The sequence below is a fragment of the Ricinus communis genome, chromosome 4, assembly GCF_019578655.1.
Source record: "Ricinus communis isolate WT05 ecotype wild-type chromosome 4, ASM1957865v1, whole genome shotgun sequence".
In the NCBI taxonomy this organism is placed as follows: Eukaryota; Viridiplantae; Streptophyta; class Magnoliopsida; order Malpighiales; family Euphorbiaceae; genus Ricinus; species Ricinus communis.
In genome coordinates this window covers 21800086-21823826 of record NC_063259.1, presented here as the reverse complement: position 1 = coordinate 21823826, position 23741 = coordinate 21800086, and the positions used below count along the sequence as shown (strand labels likewise).

At 32.2% G+C, this 23741-nt stretch overlaps 3 protein-coding genes across 4 annotated transcripts; all 3 read left to right on the top strand.

The window, feature by feature from the left end:
- The first annotated feature begins 847 nt into the window (after positions 1–847).
- Positions 848–3775, top strand: LOC8266538 (cationic amino acid transporter 1). Its single transcript, XM_002526568.4, has 3 exons — positions 848–994; positions 1253–1670; positions 2230–3775. Exons 1-3 carry the CDS (start codon positions 863–865, stop codon positions 3579–3581), a joined length of 1902 nt encoding a protein of 633 aa, XP_002526614.2. The 5' UTR covers positions 848–862; the 3' UTR covers positions 3582–3775.
- Positions 3776–8557: 4782 nt separating this feature from the next.
- On the top strand, positions 8558–12002 carry LOC8266539 (cationic amino acid transporter 1). The gene is made up of 2 exons (XM_048372562.1): positions 8558–9119; positions 10473–12002. The coding sequence occupies exons 1-2, from the start codon at positions 8696–8698 to the stop codon at positions 11900–11902; spliced, it is 1854 nt and encodes a 617-aa protein (XP_048228519.1). The 5' UTR covers positions 8558–8695; the 3' UTR covers positions 11903–12002.
- Positions 12003–13458: 1456 nt separating this feature from the next.
- On the top strand, positions 13459–23572 carry LOC8266540 (LRR repeats and ubiquitin-like domain-containing protein At2g30105). 2 transcript variants are annotated; one of them, XM_015723837.2, is made up of 10 exons: positions 13459–13744; positions 13850–13944; positions 14275–14436; positions 14784–14894; positions 15007–15107; positions 22103–22240; positions 22570–22618; positions 22764–22829; positions 23006–23125; positions 23202–23572. In XM_015723837.2, exons 1-10 carry the CDS (start codon positions 13579–13581, stop codon positions 23310–23312), a joined length of 1119 nt encoding a protein of 372 aa, XP_015579323.1. In that variant the 5' UTR covers positions 13459–13578; the 3' UTR covers positions 23313–23572. The 2 variants fall into 2 exon arrangements, with proteins under 2 accessions (XP_015579323.1, XP_015579324.1); XM_015723838.2 differs by lacking the exon at positions 14275–14436.
- Positions 23573–23741: the final 169 nt, after the last annotated feature.

Sequence of the window (23741 nt, the reverse complement as noted above, 5' to 3'; positions counted from 1 at the left end):
CAAATTGGAAATTAATTATTCCTTTTATCAAATTAGTTGACTTTTCCTGCTGGAGTATGAATGGTTGACCTCTGATATCATGTGAAACGTCTGAAAATCCAGGCTGGCTAGAAAAGATGGTCAAGAAGATCATTTTCATGGCATTTTTGCAAGTCATTTTAATGGTTTGGTTCTATCATTGCTGTGTGCCAATTTTCTCCCACTTATCTTCTCAAATGTTTAAACTAATTATTTCCGATTTAGCTCGAACTCGAAACTCGTAATTTTAAAATTAAATCAATATTAATATTTCATTTATCAATAATTTTATGACATTAACAATATTTTTCTAATAAAAACCCATTCAATGACAGCTAATGATTTTTTTATTTTGATATTTTAATCCGGACGTATAAAAGGGAAAAAATCTGAATTTCGAGAATAATATAGTCTAGATACAAAATAAAAGAAAACAATGTACCTAGACAATATTGTTTTTAAAACTCAAAACCCTTTATTTTCTCTCTTTTTTTTTATTTAAAAAAAGACTATTAAATTATTTCCTCTGCTCTATTTTCGGTATCTTTACGTTAATGTCACAGAATAAACCATTTTGCAGTTATCTTTCTATAATAATAAATAACATAAGAAAAAAAGATTCACTCTTCCAGTAATAATTAGAAAAAATACCCATAATTAGAAAAATCATTAGCTGGTATCCTATAGGCAAAAATTAGAAGAAACAAAATCTGATTCGTACACGTGTACATTTACAACAGAATCTTTGGCGTCAATTGTTACCGGCTGTAGCCGGTAACAATCCAGATTCATTGACTTTGTTCTTGCTTGCATTTGCATATAAAAAAGATTGTTTTGTCTGTTGATGTGGTTTTCATTCGTTTATTTTCCCGCGCCCTCCGACTTGTGTGGAAACTGTGATAATACCACCACACCTCATACTTTTCCGATCTCCGGCAAATTCTCTCTCTACTTTCTCTCTCTTCTTCTCGACCAGGTAAACTAAACTGTCTGCTTTCTCTCTCTCTCTCTCTTTCTCTCTAGTTTCTTTTTCTTTCCTTGTTGTTCTTACAGCAGTACTCACGCACTTATTTAAATGAGGTTACTTCACGAATGACTTCACAAACTGGGCAGAACAAAATTTTTTTGTAATTAGCGATTCAGGATCAGTCTGGGTTGATATATTGTTTGTTATTTACTGTTACATTTAAGGGATTTCCGGAATTGTGTATTGAGATTTGAAAAGTTTTTGTAGAAAAATATGGGAGTCGTAGGAGATGGAGATGAAGGGGTGAGAAGGAGGGGGTGCTCATGCACGAAATCAGATTTCATCCCGGAGGAGTCGTTTCAGAGCATGGGGAGCTACTTGAAGGCGCTAAGTGAGACTCCTATGCGATTTAAAGACCGGTTACTGGCTCGATCCATGGACTCAACCGAGATCAATGAGATTAAGGCACGAAGTGAGCATCAGATGAAGAAGAACCTCACTTGGTGGGACCTTATCTGGTTCGGGATTGGGGCTGTTATCGGTGCTGGAATTTTCGTTCTTACTGGTCTCGAGGCTCAGTCCGTTGCAGGCCCTGCCGTTGTCTTGTCTTATGTGGTTTCAGGAATTTCAGCCATGCTTTCTGTCTTCTGTTACACCGAATTCGCCGTCGAAATTCCCGTTGCAGGTACGCTAAATAAATTTACAGTGACCTCAGTCGGAGCCCAATTTAATTAAATAAATTATTTTTTTGAATAAAGAAAAAGGGTTCTGATCCAATGAGTATCTGGGATCATGAGAAAAAGAATATTTAATTTCTGACTCAAGTAATGATTTTTTTAAGATAAAGACTTGATTTTTCATGCATATTAATTAGAAGATATGTTTGGATAAGACTAGCTAGCAGCATACAATCAGTTGTTGACCTTAACCAGTTTGGCACATGTTTCATCTAATTAAATATATATACACATATAATAATGCAAGAATTAGATGATGATCATGATCTATAGTGTCTGAAGAAACTTAGAAAAATATTAATTTTATATATAAATACATGATTAGTATAAATTTGACCAATACAGTAGGCATGTGTTCACATTTTATGTAGATATATATATTGTCAATTGGAGTTGCGTAAGCAAATTTTGTTATTGGAAACTTGACTAGTGGTAAACCTTTTCATTTCTGACTATAGTATATGTTCTTATAGAAAAGATAATAGTAATTTTATTTTTTGTTTTCAGGTGGGTCATTTGCATATCTGAGGGTAGAGCTAGGTGACTTCATGGCTTTCATTGCAGCTGGAAACATCCTTCTCGAGTATGTAATTGGTGGTGCTGCTGTTGCTCGTGCATGGACGTCTTATTTCGCCACTCTATTGAACCACAAACCTGAGAACTTCCGGATCATAGCCCACAGCCTTCCTGAGGACTATGGCCACCTTGACCCCATTGCTGTTGTTGTTATTGCCGTCATTTGCGTCCTTGCTGTCCTTAGCACAAAGGGTTCATCCCGCTTCAACTACATTGCCTCCATTATCCACATTGTTGTCATTCTCTTTATCATCATTGCTGGCCTTGTCAATGCAGACACCAAGAATTACAGGGACTTTGCTCCTTACGGTGCTCGCGGCGTCTTTAATGCTTCAGCTGTTCTTTTCTTTGCTTATGTTGGATTTGATGCTGTTTCCACCATGGCTGAAGAGACCAAAGATCCTGCTCGGGACATACCAATTGGTCTTGTGGGCTCAATGGCTTTAACCACATTGTTATATTGTCTGATGGCCATAACATTGTGCCTCATGGTTCCATACAAGCAGATCGATCCAGATGCTCCATTTTCTGTGGCGTTTCAGTCTGTCGGTTGGGGTTGGGCTAAATACATTGTTTCATTAGGTGCACTGAAAGGAATGACGACAGTTCTGCTTGTTTCAGCAGTAGGTCAAGCCAGGTACCTCACACACATTGCTCGTACCCATATGATGCCTCCTTGGTTAGCTCACGTAAATGCAAAGACTGGTACTCCAGTAAACGCCACCATTGTCATGCTCACTGCTACTGCTGTCATTGCTTTCTTCACCAAGCTCGAAGTTCTCTCCAATCTTCTCTCAATCTCCACGCTGTTCATCTTCATGTTAGTAGCCTTGGCACTTCTCGTGCGCCGCTACTATGTCAGTGGCGAAACAACATCTGCAAATCGCCTTAAACTCACAGTATGCCTTGTAGTCATTCTCGTTACTTCAATTGCCAATGCTGCAATATGGGGTGCCCAAGTGGATGGCTGGATTGGGTATGCGATTACAGTACCAATATGGTTCTTCGCAACACTAGGAATCAGTGTTTTTGTTCCACAGGCAAGAGCTCCAAAACTATGGGGGGTTCCACTAGTGCCATGGTTGCCATCTGCTTCAGTATTCATCAACATATTCCTTCTTGGATCTATTGACAGAGATTCATTTGTAAGGTTTGCTATTTGGACTGGTATTTTGCTGATCTACTACTTCCTGTTCGGCCTGCATGCCTCGTATGATACTGCTAAAGAATCAGAGGCCAACAGAGGTCTAGAAGGCCTGCAGAAGATGGAAGAAGGTGCTTAGCCTCGCTGTAAAGTTAACAGACAAAGTAATTGTTTTACAAATAGTAGCTGCTAGGATTATAGGTGTTTAATTAGCTACAATTAGGAGTTTCTCTTGTTAATTACTATTATATGTGTGCTCTTTTTATTTTAATTTTTTTTTTCAATATTAATGTGTTTGTTGACATATAAATAGAGTTCAATTCTTTTTTTCAATTATGGTCAAATGAAGCTTAAGTTTAATATTTTTTCTTTTTTAAAAATTACTTAAACAAGAAATTCCATAGTCTGCACAGTACTGTAGAAGAACATGGCCTTATTGACCATTAGGGCTAACCATGGATCTCGGTGATTCCGCCTGAACCGAATAATCGTACCGAAAAATATCAGAACCGAAAAAAACCAAAAGTTTTTATAACCGAATTGTACCGATCCGATTTTATTTTACTATTACGGTATGGTACTGGTTCTTTAGTAAAAACTGTACTGTAACCGTACCAGAACCGATCCGTCTTTTACTGATCCGGACCAAACCGTAGAACCGAATTTTTTACATATATTTATAAATAATACATATTAAAAAAATAATACATATACTCTATAAAAAAACTATTTTATATTTATCATTTATATAATTGAAGCAATTTTATCGAAATATAAAAAATAATACATATTAAAAATAACTTTAATATTATAATATACTTTATACTCTATAAAAGTTATAAGTTATATATATTAATATGTCACATAGTATATTGATACTAGTAATCTAGTATACATACTATTTTTCCTTATTTTACTTTTGATTGCTTGAGGACAAGCAATGAGCTAAGTGTGGGGTTATTTGATGTGCGTAAAATACATACATCTAAATGTAGTTTTTAAGATTGATTCTATGGACATTTGGATGTGAATTGGTCTCAACACTTACCCTATGCGTCTGTTTGTGTGCATTAGGTCCAAAAGAAGTCAAAGAATGATAAAGGGAATAATTGGAGCATAATTGGACGTCAAAGCTGCCGAAACGAGCTAAGTATGGGCATGAGAAAGTTGAACATGACTGTGTTAGTTTCAACACTGGCCGTGTTTTCAACACGGCCGTGTTGGATGCATCAAACATCAAAGAAAAAGAAGCTTTTAGAGAGCACGGCCACAGAGAGTAACACGGGCATAAACACCAGCCCGTGTTGGGAACACAGGCATCAACACGGCCGTGTTGGCGTCGACATGGGAAATTAATTAAAATATAAAAAAATGTATTAAATTATATTTACAGTTTAATTTTTTTTTTGAAAAGGATGAAGCAAAACTTAACAAAAAAATTGTCAAAACATAACTTCTTACATATGTTTATTTATTTTTGATGCTGTTAAGTTTTATTGACGTAATTTTTTACTTTTATTGTAGAAATTATTCAAGATCCTAAGATTGGTGAGTCCCTTATGCCAAGATTAAATGTGAAGTAATAATTTTAAGGGGAGGTAATAACATTTCTTTATTAATTCTGGACATGTATTTTAGTGCTACATAAAGTTTATAAATTTATTTATTTTAATGATTGTCATCTGTAAAATATTTTTATGCTAGCAGTAACATATATTTTAATAGTTTGTATTTGAATATTGAATGAATTATTGTATTTGCAAGTGACTGAATTACGAAACAGGTTGTTCAAGAATGTGATTGCAATTTTAATTCAGATTTTCATGCTACTTTTTTTAGGTTGGTAATTATATTTTCTCTAAATGTATTTGATTAAAGATGAGATTAAAGTTGTGTTTTCTAAAATTTTTAGAATCGAAAATAGCACCGAACCGAACTGTATTGAACTGTAAAATTGGTACAATACGGTATTGGATCCTTTTATGTTTGGTTCAGTACTGGTACCTTCAATTTTAAAATAATCAAGGTTTGGTATGGTACTGGTGATTTATAAATAATCGAATTGGACCGATCCGTGCTCAGCCCTATCGACCATATGCCTCAGGAACAAGAAAAATAAATTATAAGAATCAAATGAGTTCAGAAGTGAATTTATTGTCCTTTTTTTCTTAAAATAAAGTTCTATTCTAGAGATTAAAAAGATAGAATTATATTAGTTGACAAGTGAATCCTTTGTGGTCAAATCACACCGCCCGATTTCCTGCACGCAAATTATATCATGGATACTATATAGATTATTAATAGTTTATTTCTGCGTTACATGATATAAAATTAAATTGATAGATATAATTTTATAAAAATTTTAATATTTAATATTAATTTATAAAATTTTAAAAAATAATAGCAAACTAATTATTTTTAAATATTTTTAATTTTTAAGATTTTATTAATGCAATAATATAAAAGTATTTATTAATTAATTTTAATATTATATAAATTAATTTACTAATATAATTGATATTACTAATTTTTTAGATTATAAATTTATTATATAATTAAAAATTAATTTATTATTTAATATGATATTAAAAGTATAATTTAAAATATTATTTTCTAGAATTAAAATTATTATCTATTTATAAAACTAATTTATTGGTTAATATAATATTAAAATATAATTAATATATTATTTTTATTAGTATTATTATTTGATTAGAGAACTATTTTATTAATTAATATAACATAATAAATAATATTCATATTTCTTAATATTAGAGTCAGTATTTAATTATGAATGTAATTTATGAATCAATAAATTAATAAAAAAATTATAAAAACACATAAACTTGAATTACACGTGTCAAAAGTAAATACACATGTCAAAATAAAAATTTTATGTATAAAAAATTAAATATACGTGTTAAAAAAATTTTAGATCTCAAAAATTAAAAAATATATAGATTGCCTAAACATTATTGTAATTTTAGTTTTGAGCCTAGCTTCTAGTTCTTTTCTTTTATTTAGCTTTGGATTTTTTAATTTGTTATGGTGACTTTTAAATTTTTATTTTAATTTTAATAATTGGATAATTATTAAAATAAGTTAAAAAACTTCTTACATTAGTTTACATTATTCAGAATTAAACTGCTTAAACTAAATTAATTTATTTATTTATTTCTTGAAATTATTATATAATTAAAAAGTTAGTAAATATAAATTAAATTAAAATTAAGTAGATTTAGAATGATTATTTTAGAATAAGGTAGATTAAGGGTGTATATTTGATTCCTTTAAATTAGATCTAGGAAATTTTTTTGAAATTAATTATTATATATTATTTTATTCATTATTAGTTAGCATAATTTATTATGATTTTATATTCATCAGGCAACATTCATTACGTGTATGTTTAAGGTTCATATAATGTTATTACAATACTCATCACTTTTATTTTTAATGTTGACAATAACACTGAAAATTTGATATCCAAACTGGTTGTCAAATTTTCATAGAATTTCATATCGATGAAATGAAATTTGTAACAAATATAAAAAAAAGTACAATTATGACTTATGCTGATCAAACAAAATCCATCTTCAATTATATTACTATATATATTGAATCAATAACAATAAAAATTAGATATGATAAATATTAAAAAAAATATCAATAAACATGTATGAAAATATTAATGAACATGCAAAAATAGACATATAAAACAATGTTGATCAACATTTTAAAATTTTGGAATAATATAAATTAAGATTAGCTTTTTTATTTAATGAAAACAAATTATACATCTTATTTAATTTTAGTCCATAATGCTATATGGATGAGGGTCATGATATAATCCGTACGGGAGAAAAAAGTACGGAAAGGAGGAGTGTTCGGCCCTTGGCCAATGTGCCCACTTGGAACGGCAGCCAAAGCGGCGGCGGCCCTGTCAAGCCTTAGTTTTCTTTATTGAAATTGTATTTCATTTTAGTTTGGATTCTATTTGTTGTTGTTAAATAGTGTAATATAATGAAATCAATGACATAATAAAAGAGGAAGAAAAGTACAAATGAATAAAAGTGACTTATTTTTGGAATTGTTTTAAATAGAGAGCATATTTTTTTAGAATTCAAGTTATTTTAAATTCCATATATTTTGAATTTAATTGTTCTTAAGTTGGCTTATTTTTAGTTTTTTTAAATTTAAATGGTGTCGGCTTAATTTTAATTTTTTTAAATTTTTAATAAAAATTTAGATTTAGACAACTAGAATTTAGTAATTGCAATGGGTGAGGTACTCACTCATTAAAGGATATTCGAATTCAAATTTGATTAAAAATATATATTTAAATTTATTTTAAAAAATTATTTTTATTATTCAAATTCGTCTCAAATCTGAATAGAAATATTCGTATACTATCTAAACTCAATTAAAACTCATTTAAATTAAATAAATATTAAATAATATCTGTAGATAATTAAATAAGTATTTGTTTACCGAATCCGTTTATAATAATTAAATTTTATAATATATTAATAAAAATTAATAAAAATATAAAATATAAACTAATCAAATCTAAATATTCAATATTAAATATTTAAGTACAATCCAAGTATAAATTTAATAAAATTTAAAATAATATTCTAAATAATAAAAATAAAATAAAATAAAACTTATATAATTAAATTTAGGTAATGGATACCTGCAAGTGTAAATCCGAAAGAGATTTGAACCTGATGATAGTAATAAAATCATATTCTAAACCCATTTATTATTATACGACTCTATTTCATTATTCTAAACCGGATGATTATTTTCAGATTAATCTACCTTAACTTTCTCCATCACTGTCCTGACGAAGCTATTTCCAAGTACCTTGTCAAGTTCCTAATTTCAATCTCCTCATAGTAATGGTAGCTCTTTCCAAATTTTACTAGCTTTTTTCGGCTGATTCTTGATCCTGACCTGTTCACTGGTTCTTTCTTGAAAACTATAACAAAAATTGCCGAACTTAAAGATTCCATCTATTTATTTCCTACACATAATAGACAAAAGTACCAATCGCTTTCTTTTCATTTCATGACGTAGCAGATGGACCCTTTTTCACCATAGTGATCAGGAAATTTTTCTGTGGAATTTTCTTTGATTTCATCGCAAGGAGACAATTTCTTACAAAAGAAACGAAACCATTTGTCTCTATATTTATATCTTTCTCTTTTTCCGAATTAAGCTCACTTCTTCCATAAACAACAAACACCTATGGGAGCAGAAGGAGAAGCAGGAGCAGGAGATGAAGGGGTCGTCAGGAGGAGAAGCTGTTCTTGCTCAAAGAAAGAATTTCTTCCTGAAGAATCATTTCAGAGTTTGGGAAATTACATGAGAGCACTTAAAGAAACTCCCATGCGGTTCAGGGACAGGCTCCTGACTCGATCTCTGGACTCTATAGAGCTGCATGAAATCAAGGCCCGTAGTGGGCATGATATGAACAAGAACTTGACCTGGTGGGACCTTATGTGGTTCGGTATAGGCGTTGTGATCGGCTCCGGGATCTTTGTCCTCACCGGCCTTGAAGCACGAGATCATGCTGGCCCTGCTATTATTTTGTCTTATGTCGTTTCGGGTGTATCGGCCATGCTTTCTGTCTTCTGCTACACTGAGTTTGCTGTGGAAATTCCTGTTGCAGGTAATTTTTGTCTTGTTGAAAAAGTTGATCAAATATGTGCGGTTTTTCAGATAATTAAAGATCAAAACTAAAAGTAGATTGAAGATATTGATGAGAAAACATGTTAAAATACATAAAAAGTAAAATATATGCTCCAGATTTATCTGCTTTTAATATTTGATTTCTTAAAATTCTTTTAGAGTTTGTAAGAATTTGTATCTATAAATTTAATATTTAGAAATTACTATAAAGATTTAATGTTTTAAAAATTATAAAAATCTTAATCTTTACTTAATTATACTAAATATGGAATTAACAAAATGAGATATTTTTATCTAGGTTTGATGTATACATCACAATTAATTAATAGGAGAGTGATACTTATTTTACATTTTGGTATTGAATAATTGACACATATTTTATCATTTAAAACTAATAAATATATATTAATTATCAAGAGATATATATCGAGTATGTATAAAAAAATTTCAATATGTATTTTTCTAACAAAATTATACTAACTCTGAGCAAGATTTATAATTTTTTTTTTTTTAAAAACTCTGAATTTATGTCTAGTATAAATTAATTACTTCATGAGCTATAGAGAAGGGTTCCACATGAAAAGTCATTCTTTGTCATTATCAGGCCCAGACATCACCAAATACTAGTGAAGCTTGAGGTGGGTCAAACCATGGAAGTCCTTACAGTGACAAAGAATGACTTTTCTCTCTTATTGATTTAGCAAAAGTGTCCCATTCATTTGACAATCTCACCATAAAGTCCAATTATTATTATTATTTTGTTACCTGAAAGTCCAATAGTATAACCTGCCTACTTACTGACATTCACAATTTCCAAATTCAATTGGCTCAGGGCATTCACATTTCCAAATTCAGTTGGCTCAATAATAAATTGACCAAAATAATCACTAAATTGCCCTTTCCATTAGTCCATTTGTTACAGACTTATAGTTAATGTGCCTGCAGAATAAAGGCTTTATGTTCCTTTTCTGATAATTTTTTTCTATCTTAAATATATACACTGTAATAAATAAATAATATATATATATAAGTATTTATTTTTTATATCAAATAAAAATACGTATTAAATTATTTAAAAATAATAAATAAGTATTATTATTTATTTTTAATTTAATATATAAATAAAAATATATATTTTAGTAAATAAGGAATTTTCTTTATTTAAAATAATCTATTATGTAAATATAAATTAAATCATAAAACTTTTTCATTGCCTTTTGTGAATTATTTTCTTTTAAAAAGTTGTCCACATTCTTCACCCAAAAAACCAATTGTCCATATTACAAAAAAAAATTCTAAAAATGTTAAAAAAAATGATTTCCTTCTCTTTCAGGTGGATCGTTTGCATACTTAAGGGTAGAACTCGGGGATTTCATGGCTTTCATTGCCGCTGGCAATATCCTCCTCGAGTATGTCATTGGCGGAGCTGCAGTGGCCCGTTCATGGACATCATATTTCGCCACTCTCTGCAACCATGATCCTGACGACTTCAGGATCACAGCCCACAGCCTCCCTGATGATTATGGCCACTTAGACCCCATCGCCGTTGCTGTTGCTTCTGTAATCTGTATCCTCGCCGTTCTTAGCACAAAGGGCTCTTCTCGCTTCAATTACGTTGCTTCCATTGTCCACGTCATCACCATCCTCTTCATCATCATCGCTGGCTTTACCAAAGCCGATACCAAAAACTATAGCCCTTTTGCACCTTATAACTCTCGTGGTATTTTCGTAGCTTCAGCTGTAGTTTTCTTTGCATATGTTGGATTCGATGCTATCTCTACAATGGCAGAAGAAACTAAAAATCCAGCTCGAGATATCCCCATAGGGCTTGTGGGTTCAATGACAGTAGTTGCCTTAGCCTATTGTTTATTAGCTGCAGTACTTTGCCTTATGGTTCCATACAGGCAGATCGATCCTGATGCTGCATTTTCAGTAGCGTTTGAGTATGTAGGTATGAGTTGGGCCAAGTACATAGTTGCTTTGGGTGCGCTGCAAGGTATGACCACTGCTATGCTTGTCGGAGCAGTAGGCCAAGCTCGTTATCTTACACACATTGCTCGTACTCATATGATGCCGCCATGGTTCGCTCATGTCAATGAGAAGACAGGAACTCCAGTTAATGCAACAGTTGTAATGATCATTGCTACTGCCATTGTTGCCTTCTTTACGAAGATGGATATTCTTGCTAACCTTCTGTCAATTTCTACTCTGTTCATCTTCATGCTTGTGGCTGTTGCGCTTCTTGTCCGGAGATACTATGTTACCGGTGTAACAACGCCTGCTAATCATGCCAAGCTAGCTGTGTGCCTTGCTCTCATTCTTGGGTCTTCAGTTGCTACTGCTGTTATCTGGGCTGCAGGTGGAGATGGTTGGATTGGGTACGTGATCACAGTACCCATTTGGTTCTTGGCCACTGCAGCACTTAAGCTTCTGGTTCCTCAAGCAAGAGACCCTAAGCTCTGGGGGGTGCCATTAGTCCCATGGCTGCCTTCTGTTTCAATTCTCATCAACATCTTTCTTCTGGGATCCATAGACGGCGCGTCGTTTGGAAGGTTTGGAGTATGGACCGGTATTTTGTTGATATATTACCTTTTATTTGGATTGCATGCTTCTTACGATACTGCTAAGGAGTCAGGAGAGAATAGGGCAAAGGAAGGGTGGAAGAAAATGGAGGAAGGTGGTGTTGCTGCTGTGTCTTCACAGTCTGCAGCCATTGGAGATCTAAAGGGTACTAATGATTCTACAAATAATCCAACTGGATAAGGAATCTCAGGTGGATTCTGTACTCTGAGATAATATTGTAATGATCGGTCCAATTGTACTCTTCAAAATCAGAAATTTTAAGATCTTTAATTACATGAAATTAATCTCAAAAACAAAAGAAATGTATGATTCCACTTTTACAATTGTAATTTGTGTTAATAAAATTTGAAAAAAACAAAAGAAAAGAAGAAGAAGCTCATGTTTGTTATATATTATAGAAAATAAAACTATTAATAGCTCTAAATTTTTCTCAAAAATATGGAATATAATTCCCACACAACCTTATTCCTTACAGTGCCATTTTTTTTTTCACATAACAAAATTAGGCTTAATGCGTAAGTGAATGTCTGTGACACGATTAATCATTTTTAAAAAAAAAAAAATTTGTAAAAACTATTTAACCGCTTTAATTTGTCAAAATTATAGCTAATAAATACATTTTTACTTTGTTGGACACATATGATTCACTTATTCTTACTTATGTGCTAAGATGAGTCATTATTCTCTTCTTTTCTTATTAACTTTTTTCTTTCTTTTATATCTTTTTAGGCTTAAAAGTAATAAAATTAAATTAAATGACCCAAACTTAATATAATAAAATTATATTTTAATTTTATTTAAACTAATTAGATAAATTAAAATTTAAAAATATTTTTTAATATTAAAAATTTTTAATTTTAATTTCAAGCTAGCTGCATTTTTTTATTTAAATTAAATATAATAAAAAACTTCACCTAGATAAATGAAAATTTTATTTTTTTCCCATCTTACCACCACAGTAAAAATGTTAGTTTAGGCAAATTCATGTAAGTAAATAGTTTTTATCGAAGAATAGATATAATATGACCCAAATTTAGAGGATCACGAATGTATTAATTCATATTTTTAAAACTCTAACAATTTAAAAATATTTTTATTATTTATATTCCGTCTTTTTAGTTTTTGTTTTTTAAATTCAAAATATTTATTTTAAAAAATAAATTATAAAAGATTAAAAATAATTTTTTTGAATCATTTAAATCAATGGATTCTAAATGAAGAATTTTATTAGATTTATAAACTTAAATTAAATGTGAAAATTTTCAAAATTTACTATTTAAAAAATAAATTATTATAATATTTTTCTATTCTATTATTATTCTTATAAGTTTATATTATTTTATAATTGTTTTTAATTTAAAATAAAATTTTATTATTTTTATGTTTAATCTAAATAACATTTTTTTTTAAATTTATAAATCTTAAATTCATGAATTTATTAATTTTAAAATTTCTTAATTCAAATGAGATGTTAATATTTTGTTTGAGGTGTGAAAATTCACTTTCATAGTTAATATCTTATTTTAGGTTATAAATGAAAGAAATTTGAATTTAACACATTAATGCAATTTTTTCGTTAATGCAAATAGAATGAAACTACTTTTTAAAGTGGTATTAGAATTTTAAAAGAAAGTCTATCTTTTGTTAAAAATGAAACAATATAATAGTAAAATACCATTTTTTACGTTAAGAATAAAATAAGTAAACGATAAATATTCTATATAAAAACTCAACTGTGGAAACTAAAACTTAGACTGAAAATTGATTAAGAAACCAAAAATCGGGGAATAGTCGGAACTAGCAAAACATCTCTGTTTTGTTGATTCTTTACAATCTGAAACAGCAAAGGAAAAGAAATGGAGGGTGAGGATAGCAATTCAAACACAATAAACATAACAGTAAAGTTCAGTGGAAGATCAATACCCATTTCAGTATCCTTAAATTCAACAGTCAGAGACCTCAAATGCCTTCTCCAACCTCTCACCAATGTTCTTCCACGCGGACAAAAGCTCATCTGTAAAGGTCATTCTCTTTCTTTCCTTTCTTTCTTTCTTTTTTTTTTTTTTTCTTTCAGGACACGATCACCCATTTCCTCCTTCTGTCTAATTTTCTTGATAATTCTTGCAGGCAGGGTATTGACTGACACCATGACGTTGATGCAGTCTGAGCTCACCAATGGAGTTAAGATCATGCTCGTGGCCTCTCAGGGTTTGCATCAAGGGGTATTCTTTCTTCTTTTTCTTTTTTTCTATATAAAGAAATGGTGTAATAGCTTCTTGTTTGCTAATGTTATTGAAATTTGAACCTTTTCTTCTTTAAAGGGCTCTATGTTATTAGATTATTCTGTATTAGTTTAAAATGGAAGGAAGAAATGGTGTAATAGCTTCTTCGTAGTTAATTTTATCAAAATCTTGTTTCTTTATGTTTATCTAGTTTAATTTGGGTGCATAAATTTTTAAACCTTTTCTTGTTTAAATGCTTTATGTTATTGGATTATGTGGCATTAGTTTAAAATGGAAGAAATATTGATATAAGACTTTGGGGTTGAACAGGGTGGTCCTATGCTTAAAGATGCTAAGGCTCGCCCTATTTTAAGGACTAATGCTACTAATAATAAAACGGTTAATCAAAAGGCTGAAGTTTTTGTTTATAAGAATCATTTGGAACGATGGAAGGTGACTGGAGTTATCGCGTTGGCTGAATGCAACTTGCAGGTATTATATCTAATCTGTTGATTGTATTGAGTTCGTATGTTTGAAATTGTTTTTCTAACTTTCTAATATTATTGGGTAATTTACGATATCTATCATTATGTTTTAGTTTCTTGTGCAGATTTCCTTTTTCTTTTCTTTCCCTTTAGAATGAGATATTAGCATAGGAATTTTTGCTCTTGAGCTGGTAAGGAATAGATTATTCACTTAGATCCTTGTTTAATTTTTAATCTCGAGGAGCTAAAAGTCCAACCTTTCAGTTTGCTCTTGACTCTTCCAGCAATAACACTGATAATGTCCTCATTTTTGGAAAAATCTTCTAAGTATTCTTGTTGATTGGAACTTGCAAGGTGATACCTGATGAAGTGTGGGCTTGTGGAATTTTAACAAGAGTCCTTGATGTCAGTAACAACTGCATTCAAGATATACCTACCAAAATTAGCAGTCTGAGTTCCATGCAGGTAAAGGGAACTCTTGTCTTTTGATTTTAGGTTGTTGTACTCAAGCTACTCTAGTGAATTATCTTTTTTGTGTGTGTGTGCATGTACTAAATTCTCGTCTGACATTTCGCAGAAACTGATCCTGAATGGAAATGGCATGTCAGATGAATCTATTCAATGGGAAGGATTTACTTTTCTGAAGCATCTAACAATTCTATCTCTGAACCGAAACCAGTAAGTAAGCTGCTATGATTTATGATAATTAATCTCTTTCTTATACACTGCATGTAGTTTTGTTTTTCCATTATGGAATACTTTGTATGCTTATGTTATGTGCGAAATGTGTTGGAGAAAGCTTCCTACGATTTAACTAGTCCATAGCATTGAGCTGTTCAAGGACTAGAAGCAATGTTTTGAATGAAATTGCAAATTATGTTGGCAGCAGTGGAAAAAAGCTCTTCAAAGAAGCTGTTCAAGGACTAGGGGCTGCATTATAAGTGCAAAAAGTATTACTTTGAGACTTTCAGATATAAGCTATGATGGTCAGTATCTTTGAATGTTATGGAGAATCTGTTCCGAGTAATTTGCTGCAAATTAATAATAAAAATTCATAAAGATTGGAATTGGAGATCTTAGGGTTTGGAGAACATAACAAAATCTCACTTTATTAGAAGTTTTGCTCAAAATCGAAAGGGAAGTAGAGGCTGGATCAAGGAGGTGAAAGCTTCTTTAGGAATGTTAGTGTATCAAAGGGCTTGCTGATCGACATATATGCCCCCCAATAGGGAGAGTATGGGGCTCATAAAAGTTAATGCTTGGATCAGCCTGGCAGTAGCACTAGCTACCACATCATGATAAAGACAGGATTAGATGCCCATGGTTGTTTTCTTTGAGTAAAGAAATTCTTGGGATTAGAAGGCAAACCCTATTTCTGTAAACCCTTCAATAGAACGAATCCATGGCAGAGCAACCACTATAGAATAGCAATACTAAAAATGATTAATAATTATGTTTTGTTATTTCATTCCAGGACTTGTTATGAGCAAGGGAAATGATTCAAGCTTGAGATAGATAAGTAGAGAGGAGTGGAGTTCAAAAAGAACAAGAAAAATAAGAGGATGTCGATTGAGAAAGGGAAGGATGATTAGAGCCACAGGATTGGATGATGCTAGTTCTTCTCTCTCTAATTTCTCTGTGTGTGTTCTTTGCTTCTGTAGATTAAGCTGAAAATGTTTTAGCCTCTTTGGATACTATCTTATACTTGATTTAGTCAAATTCTCTTTTATATTTACACCACAAACATTCTTCTTCATAATATTCTCCTCTAAAGGAGTAGAAATGAAAAAGGTAAAGGGGATAAGATTTTCCTTGTTTGGGAGTGTAATGAGATTGGAAAGGAAAGGATAAAGAAGGATTAGTTATCCCCTCAAGTTTCTCTTTGCTTTCGCCCTAAAATTGAGGAGTAGGAATTATTCAATGTCAGAAACATTTTGTTTAAGTAAGACTGTTTTTACCCCTTATTACATGTGTAGAATTTTATAGAGAAAGGAAAAAAGAGGAATATTCTCTTTTTTTTTTTCTATATCAAACATAGGAAAAACACAACTTATATAGACTAGTTAAAGGATAAAAAATCTTAGATCAGGAACTGATTTATCTTATCCCTAAACCTTAGAATATTTATTCATATCTCTAACAAACAAAAACTAATTAGTTATTCTAACTTATCAATACTCCCCCTCAAGTTGGAGCAAATATATCAGTCATGCCCAACTTGCTAACTTGAAGTTCAAATTGCTATCTAAACAACCCTTTAGTTAAAATATCTGCTACCTGTTGTGTATTTGGTACAAAGTGGAGTACAAATAATTCCTTCTTCAATTTTTTTTTTTATGAAGTGCCTGTCAATTTCAACATGTTTTGCCCTGTCATGTAAAACAGGATTATGAGCAATACTGATAGCTGCTTTGTTGTCACAATACAACTTCATAGTTAAACTCACAGATCTTTTAAGCTCTTGTAGAACTCTTTTCAGCCAAAGAATCTCACACTCCCTGTGTCATTGATCTGAATTCTGCCTCAGCACTACTTCTAGCAACTACATTATGCTTTTTACTTCTCCATGTGACTAAATTACCCTAAACAAATATGTAGTATCCAAAAGTTAACCTTCTATCAGTGATTGAACCTACCCAATCAGCATCCGTGTACACCTCAACTCCTCTTTTTTCATTTTTCTTCAAAAAAAATCCTTTTCCTGGTGTACTTTTCAAATAACGAAGAATCCAATATACAGCTTCAAGATGTTCTTCATATGGAGAATGCATAAAGTGACTTACCAAGCTTACAACGAAAGCAATGTCCGGACGAGTATGTGATAAGTAAATCAGTTTTCCAACCAACCTCTGATATCTTCCTGTGTCTACTGGAACACCATTCTTTACCTCCCCAAGTCTAGAATTAGCTTCAATTGGAGTTTCAGAAGATTTACAACCACTCATTCCAATTTCTTTTAAGAGATCTAGAATATACTTCCGTTGTGAGACAATAATGCCTTTCTTTGACCCTGCCACTTCCATTCCAAGAAAGTATCTTAGCTAGCCTAAATCTTTAATTTCAAACTCCTTAGCTAGGTTTTGTTTCAATTTGCTCATTTCAATTATATCATCTCCAGTCAAAATTATATCAACATAGACAATTAAAACAGAAATTTTGTCTTCAATAGAACTCTTTATGAAAAGAGAATTATCAGATTGACTTTGATTATAACCTTGACCTTTAACAAACTTTGTGAACCTCTCGAACCATGCTCTAGGATATTATTTAAGGCCATATAAAGATCGCTTTAGCTTACATACCTTGGTTCCAAATTTCTAAGCAAAACCAGGTAGAGGTTCCATGTATACTTCCTCCTTTAAGTCACCATTCAAAAAGGCATTCTTCACATCTAGATGATTCAAAGACCGATCTAGATTAGCTGCAACAGACAAGAGCACACAAATAGTATTGAGTTTCGCCACAGGAGAAAAAGTTTCATAGTAGTCCACTCCATATGTTTGAGCGAATCCTTTGGCTACTAGACGAGCTTTATACCCTTTCAAGGATCCATCTGAATTGTACTTCACAGTAAACACCCATTTACGTCCAACAACTGTCTTTCCATCTGGCAGATCCTCTTCTTCCTAAGTAGCATTCTTTTCCAAGGCTCTCATCTCCTCCAGAATAGCTTCTTTCCACTCAGGAAAATTTAGAGCCTCCTGAACACTATTTGGAATAACCATACCAGACATTTGTGAGATAAAAGCACAATATGGTGATGAAATATTTTTGTAAGATACGAAATTTGACAAGGGACGTTTAGTACATGACCTGACACCTTTCCTAAGAGCAATGGGAAGATTAAGTTGACTAGATGAATTATTTGTAGGAAGTTTTGGAGACTTACCATAAATTTCATGATCCAACATCTGATTAGATTCTTGATGGTGCTGTGGGATGGTGGCTCTTTTTTGTGCTTGATGTTCCTTTGAATATACAAGACCTTTAAACTTTTTTGCATAGCTATCAGTTGTGTTCAACATTTTGATTTTGAGATGACCTTATATAAGGTTGTTCAGTATTTTCAATATTTAAATTATTTGTTTCCATACTTTCTTTGTTTTTCGACCCATTTTCTTTTGAAACATGATCAGACCCCAAGAAATACCATTATTTGAAAAAAAAATCAAAAGTTAAATCATAATCAGAATTTAAATTAGAACCAGAATCAGTTGACTTGCAGCCTCCTCTCCAAATCCTTTATGTTCTCTCTGGCAGCGCCAATGCGTCTTTCTGCCTCTGCAGATCTTCACTAGTGTTGTCCCCCTAAAGATGAAATTTGTCAAAGTATGATTGTCCTTCAAAAAAAGTGACATCCATAGAAAGAAACATTTTTTTCAAAATTGGATCAAAACATTTATAACCTTTTTGATTTGCAGGATAGCCTACAAAAATACATTTATGTGCTTTTGGATCAAGTTTTGAACGTTTAGGATCATGATTATGGACAAAAGCCACACTTCCAAAAAATTCTAAAGGAATGTTGCTAGTTAGCCGAGTTATGGGAAAACATTCACTAAAAACTTTAATTGGTGTTTTAAAGTTCAAAATTCTTGAAGGCAATCTATTAATCAAATAAATGGCTGTTAAAACTGCTTCTCCCCAAAGATACTTTGGAGTTTTAGTCGTAAAACTAAGAGCTCTAACAACTTCTAGGATATGTTTATTTTCTCCTAGCCACCCCATTTTGCTGAGGCGTGTTACTACAAGAACTTTGGTGAATAATCCATTTTTCAGCAAAAAATTGTCCCAACACATTGTTAAAGAACTCCTTTCCATTATCACTTTGGAAAATTTTAATTTGAGTCTGAAATTGTGTTTGAACCATATTATAAAAAATTTTCACTTTCAGCATAAGAATTCTCTTTTAAAAGAAAGACCCAAGTGACTCTAGTATGATCATCAATGAAAAGGATAAACCAGCGTTTTCCAAAAAATGTTGGCACTCTAGAAGGACCCCAAACATCACTGTGAATTATGGTAAATGGATTGGACTGTTTATATGGTTGCGATTGGTAAACAGTTCGGTGATGTTTAGCTAATTCACAAAATTCATATCGGGAAAATTAAAGATTTTTGTTCATGAATAACTTTGGGAACAAATACTTTAAATATTGAAAATTTGGATGTACTATCGATAATGCCATAACATAATCTTAGTGTCACTTGAAACAGAAATAGAATTGAAACAAGTTTGCAGGTCTTGCCTTCCAAAGGTTGACTCATCATTGAAGAAGTAGAGTCCACCATCCAATTTAGCACCCCCAATCATCTTCCCCGAGGTTAAATCTTGAAATTTACAATAGGAAGACTTAAAAATCACTTGACAATTATGATCAGAGGTTAACTTACTGACAGACAAAAGATTATATGACAAATGTGGAACATGTAAGACATTCTTAAGAACTAGAGAAGACGAAATAGGAATTGTTCCTTTCCCAGCAACAGTGGCTAAGGAACCATCTGCAATTTTAACCTTTTAATTTCCTGCACAAGGCATAAGAGGAAAAAATTTGCGAATTGCCAGACATTTAATCAGTAGCACCTGAATCTAATATCAAGTGTCATGGGGTTTGGAACAAGCTATGGCTGCAATGAAAGAATTACCTAATTGTGCAGAAGAACAAGACAGTTTAGATTTTTCTAAAGTTTGGGACTTAAACATTTTATACAGGTGCTCTATCTGTTCCTTGGTAAATGGAAGATATTCAAAAGAAGACTGCTGCCCCGGATTAGTATTGCTAGAAAAGCGCGTACACCTCCCCCTAACTTGGTGTTGTCGCTGCCTGTTTTCTTCTTCGGTTTCCCATGCAATTTCCAGCAAGTATCTCGAGTATGCCATGGCTTTCGACAATGATCACACCAGGGTTTCTGCTTTCCCCCTGAGTCTGTACCTCGAGTTTCAAGAGCAGATCCGTCAGCGTCTATGTTGGTTCATCATTTTTCAGCATCACTTTTCGTCGTGCTTCTTCTCTACGCACTTCTGAAAAAACTTCTCTAATAGTTGTTCATCAAGATCTTTGTTTAAACCAGCCAAGAAAACAAATACTCGTCCTCTTTCAATTTTCTTTTTGTACCGAGCACTGTCATTAGGATTCTCCCATTGTTCATCTTCAAACATGTCCATCCTGCCAAACAGCCATCATATCATTATAGTAAGTTGTTACCTCTCAATTACCTTGTTGCATTTTCCATATATGGGTGTCTAATTCAAATAACTGCAAATGGTTGTCCAAATCTGAATAGGTTTTTTGAACTGCTTCCCAAACATCCCGAGCAGTCTGCAAAAACATGAATGGTTTTCCAACAACTGGATCCATTGAGTTAATCAACCAGGCAGTAACCATTGAATTTCGGATCATCGGTTGCTAGTGGGTTTATCTCACCATTCAAATATCCAAGTTTCCCTTTCTCATTAATCACCAACCTCATGGACTGAGACCATTCAAGATAATTCTTGCCGTTCAGCTTGTGAATGGTGATTTGAAGAGAATTATCAAGAGGAGCAGGTGGAAGTAACTGAGAAACTCCCCCTGATGGTGTCACACCACTGCTAGCTTCTGAAGTGGCTGAACTAGAGCCAATCATGGCAGCTTTAAAATTCATGATCAAGCCTTAGGCTCTGATACCATGTAGAATTTTATAGAGAAAGGAAAAAAAGAGAAATATTCTCTTATTTTTTTTCATATATCAAATATAGGAAAAACACAACTTATTATAGACTAACTAAAGGATAAAAAATCTTAGATCATGAACTGATTTATCTTATCCCTAAACCTTAGAATGTTTATCCATATCTCTAACAAACAAAAACTAATTAGTTATTCTAACTTATCAACAACATGGAGTCGGAATCCTTCTCTATTCCTAAACTTCCAAAAATGGATTGAATGCTATTTTTTTCCTTTGCTATCTCATTTACAATATAATTTACTCCCCAATTTAAGATAAGTGAAGCTTTTAAATTTTTCTAAAGACATTCCTATATTCAATTGGAAGATCCTTGTCTATACTCATAAATTCAAAATTCTAGCAGGCTACTTTTTCTCTGAATAAAAAGTTACATTCAACTCCAAGATACAAAAATGAAAACATACAAAAGCTTTTCCAATATATTTAAATTAATAATTACCCAAAAAAAAATCTAAAATTTGATTTTCTTGTCTGCATCAAATGTGTCACTTGTTAGTTGTGATATATACTTATAAGAGAATCCCATTGCAAATAAGACTTTCTTGAAGCAGAACTACAGTGGAAAGAGGAAGAAGGCTATAGTAGCTAGAAATTTTTAAAAAGTGCCTGAATCTTTTCTCATCTGTAAAATCGGTTATAAAAAGTTCCAGCGAAAGCTAACTGAGAAATCTATGAATTAATACCAAAATGAATTTTTTATTCAAAAACAATCTTGTTTCTTTAACTTTTCACTTTAGATTTTTAACTTAGTGTTCTATTTGCTGTCATTATTTGTTAAAGCATTTAATGCTCATGATTGACTTTCTGTTTGGTGCATTCTGTGTCTGAGATTTTAGGTACCTATATTCGCTTGATAAAGTTAAAAATTGGGTTATTTTCCTTAAGATTATTTCTTTGTATATTTTTATATGCTGAGTAACATAGTGTAATGAATGCAGTTTATCAATATTGCCTTCTGAATTGGGTGCTCTGAGTTCTTTGAGGCAACTCCATGTCTCAAATAACAAGTTGAATTGCCTCCCAGTCGAAATTGGACTCCTTACTCAGCTGGAGATTTTGAGAGCTAACAATAACAGGTACTGTACGGGTACTGGCAAATGAGAAAAAATTATATCATACAGTCTTCATCCCTTCACATCAACCCTGCCCTCTTGTTTTAGTTTTATTTGCAAATGAGATTCAGGGTAAGAAGACGGACACTTGTTGTAAGACTGACTCTTAAACTGATGATTGTTCATGAAATAATTTTGATATACAGAATAATCCAGAACATTCCCATAATTATAAGCAAGAAATTGTGGTTGAAGCTGTTTCAACTGTTTCTGGTTTTCCTATGGTGCCTGATTTTATCATGTCTGCTAGGAATTATCTGCAGTATATGATTTACTCATTACTCTTGACTCAGGATATGCTCCCTTCCAGCATCTATAGGGAACTGTAAGTCTCTTGTTGAGGTAGGATTCTTTCATCTTTCCTTTTCCTTCAGAAGTTTCTCCATATTAAATTGAATGATTCAGCTAATATACTCCTAAGTTGCACATTTTACTTTTCCTTCAGTATAGTTTATTAATGTCTTGACCAAATTTGTATGTGGCATAGGTTGATCTTTCATCAAATCTTCTGATAGATTTGCCAGAATCATTCGGCAATTTGCATAATTTAAAGGTCTCCACTTCATTCTCGTTTCTATTAATTTGATGTCGTTTGTAAGGAATTAACCGATCACTATATCACTAAGCAAGAGATTTGATTGCAGTATCTTGAGACAGGCCAGCAAAGAAAATTTTTGTAGTTTCCCAACTAGTCCTATATAAAGCGAGCCTTGTCCTACATTTGTGCAGGCTGTGCAGCTAGGCAACAATGGACTAAAGTCTCTCCCTTCTACGCTATTCAAGATGTGCCTGCAACTGTCAACACTGGACCTCCATAACACAGAAATTACAACGGATATGCTCCGTCAGGTTTACCTTCTTCCTGCATATGTTCTTTCCAATTCACACCACTGTGATAACTTAATTAACAGCAGCAGTCCTACAGTTTGAAGGATGGGAAGCTTTCGATGATCGCCGTCGTTTGAAGCACCAGAAACAACTGGATTTCCGAGTTGTGGGCTCTGCTGAATTTGATGAGGGAGCTGATAAAAACTGATGGTCTGATTCTGGGATTGGATTCGGCTGGAGCAGAATTTGTTAGCACAAAGTAGGTTCCTATATAATCATGCAAATTTTGATCAAGGCTGATAAAAAGAAATTTCTTACAAGTGATCCAGTTGTGAACAAAAAACATATCAGGCTGCCGTTGCAACCTTTATCATATTACCATTTTCAACATTTGCATTTGTTAGTCACTTTGCTAATTACGGTTTTATTTTATAAGCACGAAATGCTAATTACGTTTCAAACTCAAAATTCCATGAGCAATTGATATGCCATATAATAGAGCATCTCGAGTAATTCAATCCTTCTTTTAGAAAAAAATACTTGCAATTCCTAATATATATGTCAATTTTTATAATGGTGAAGATTATTTTGTTATTAATATTCTTTTCGTTTTATTTTGAATAAGTCATTTTTTTTT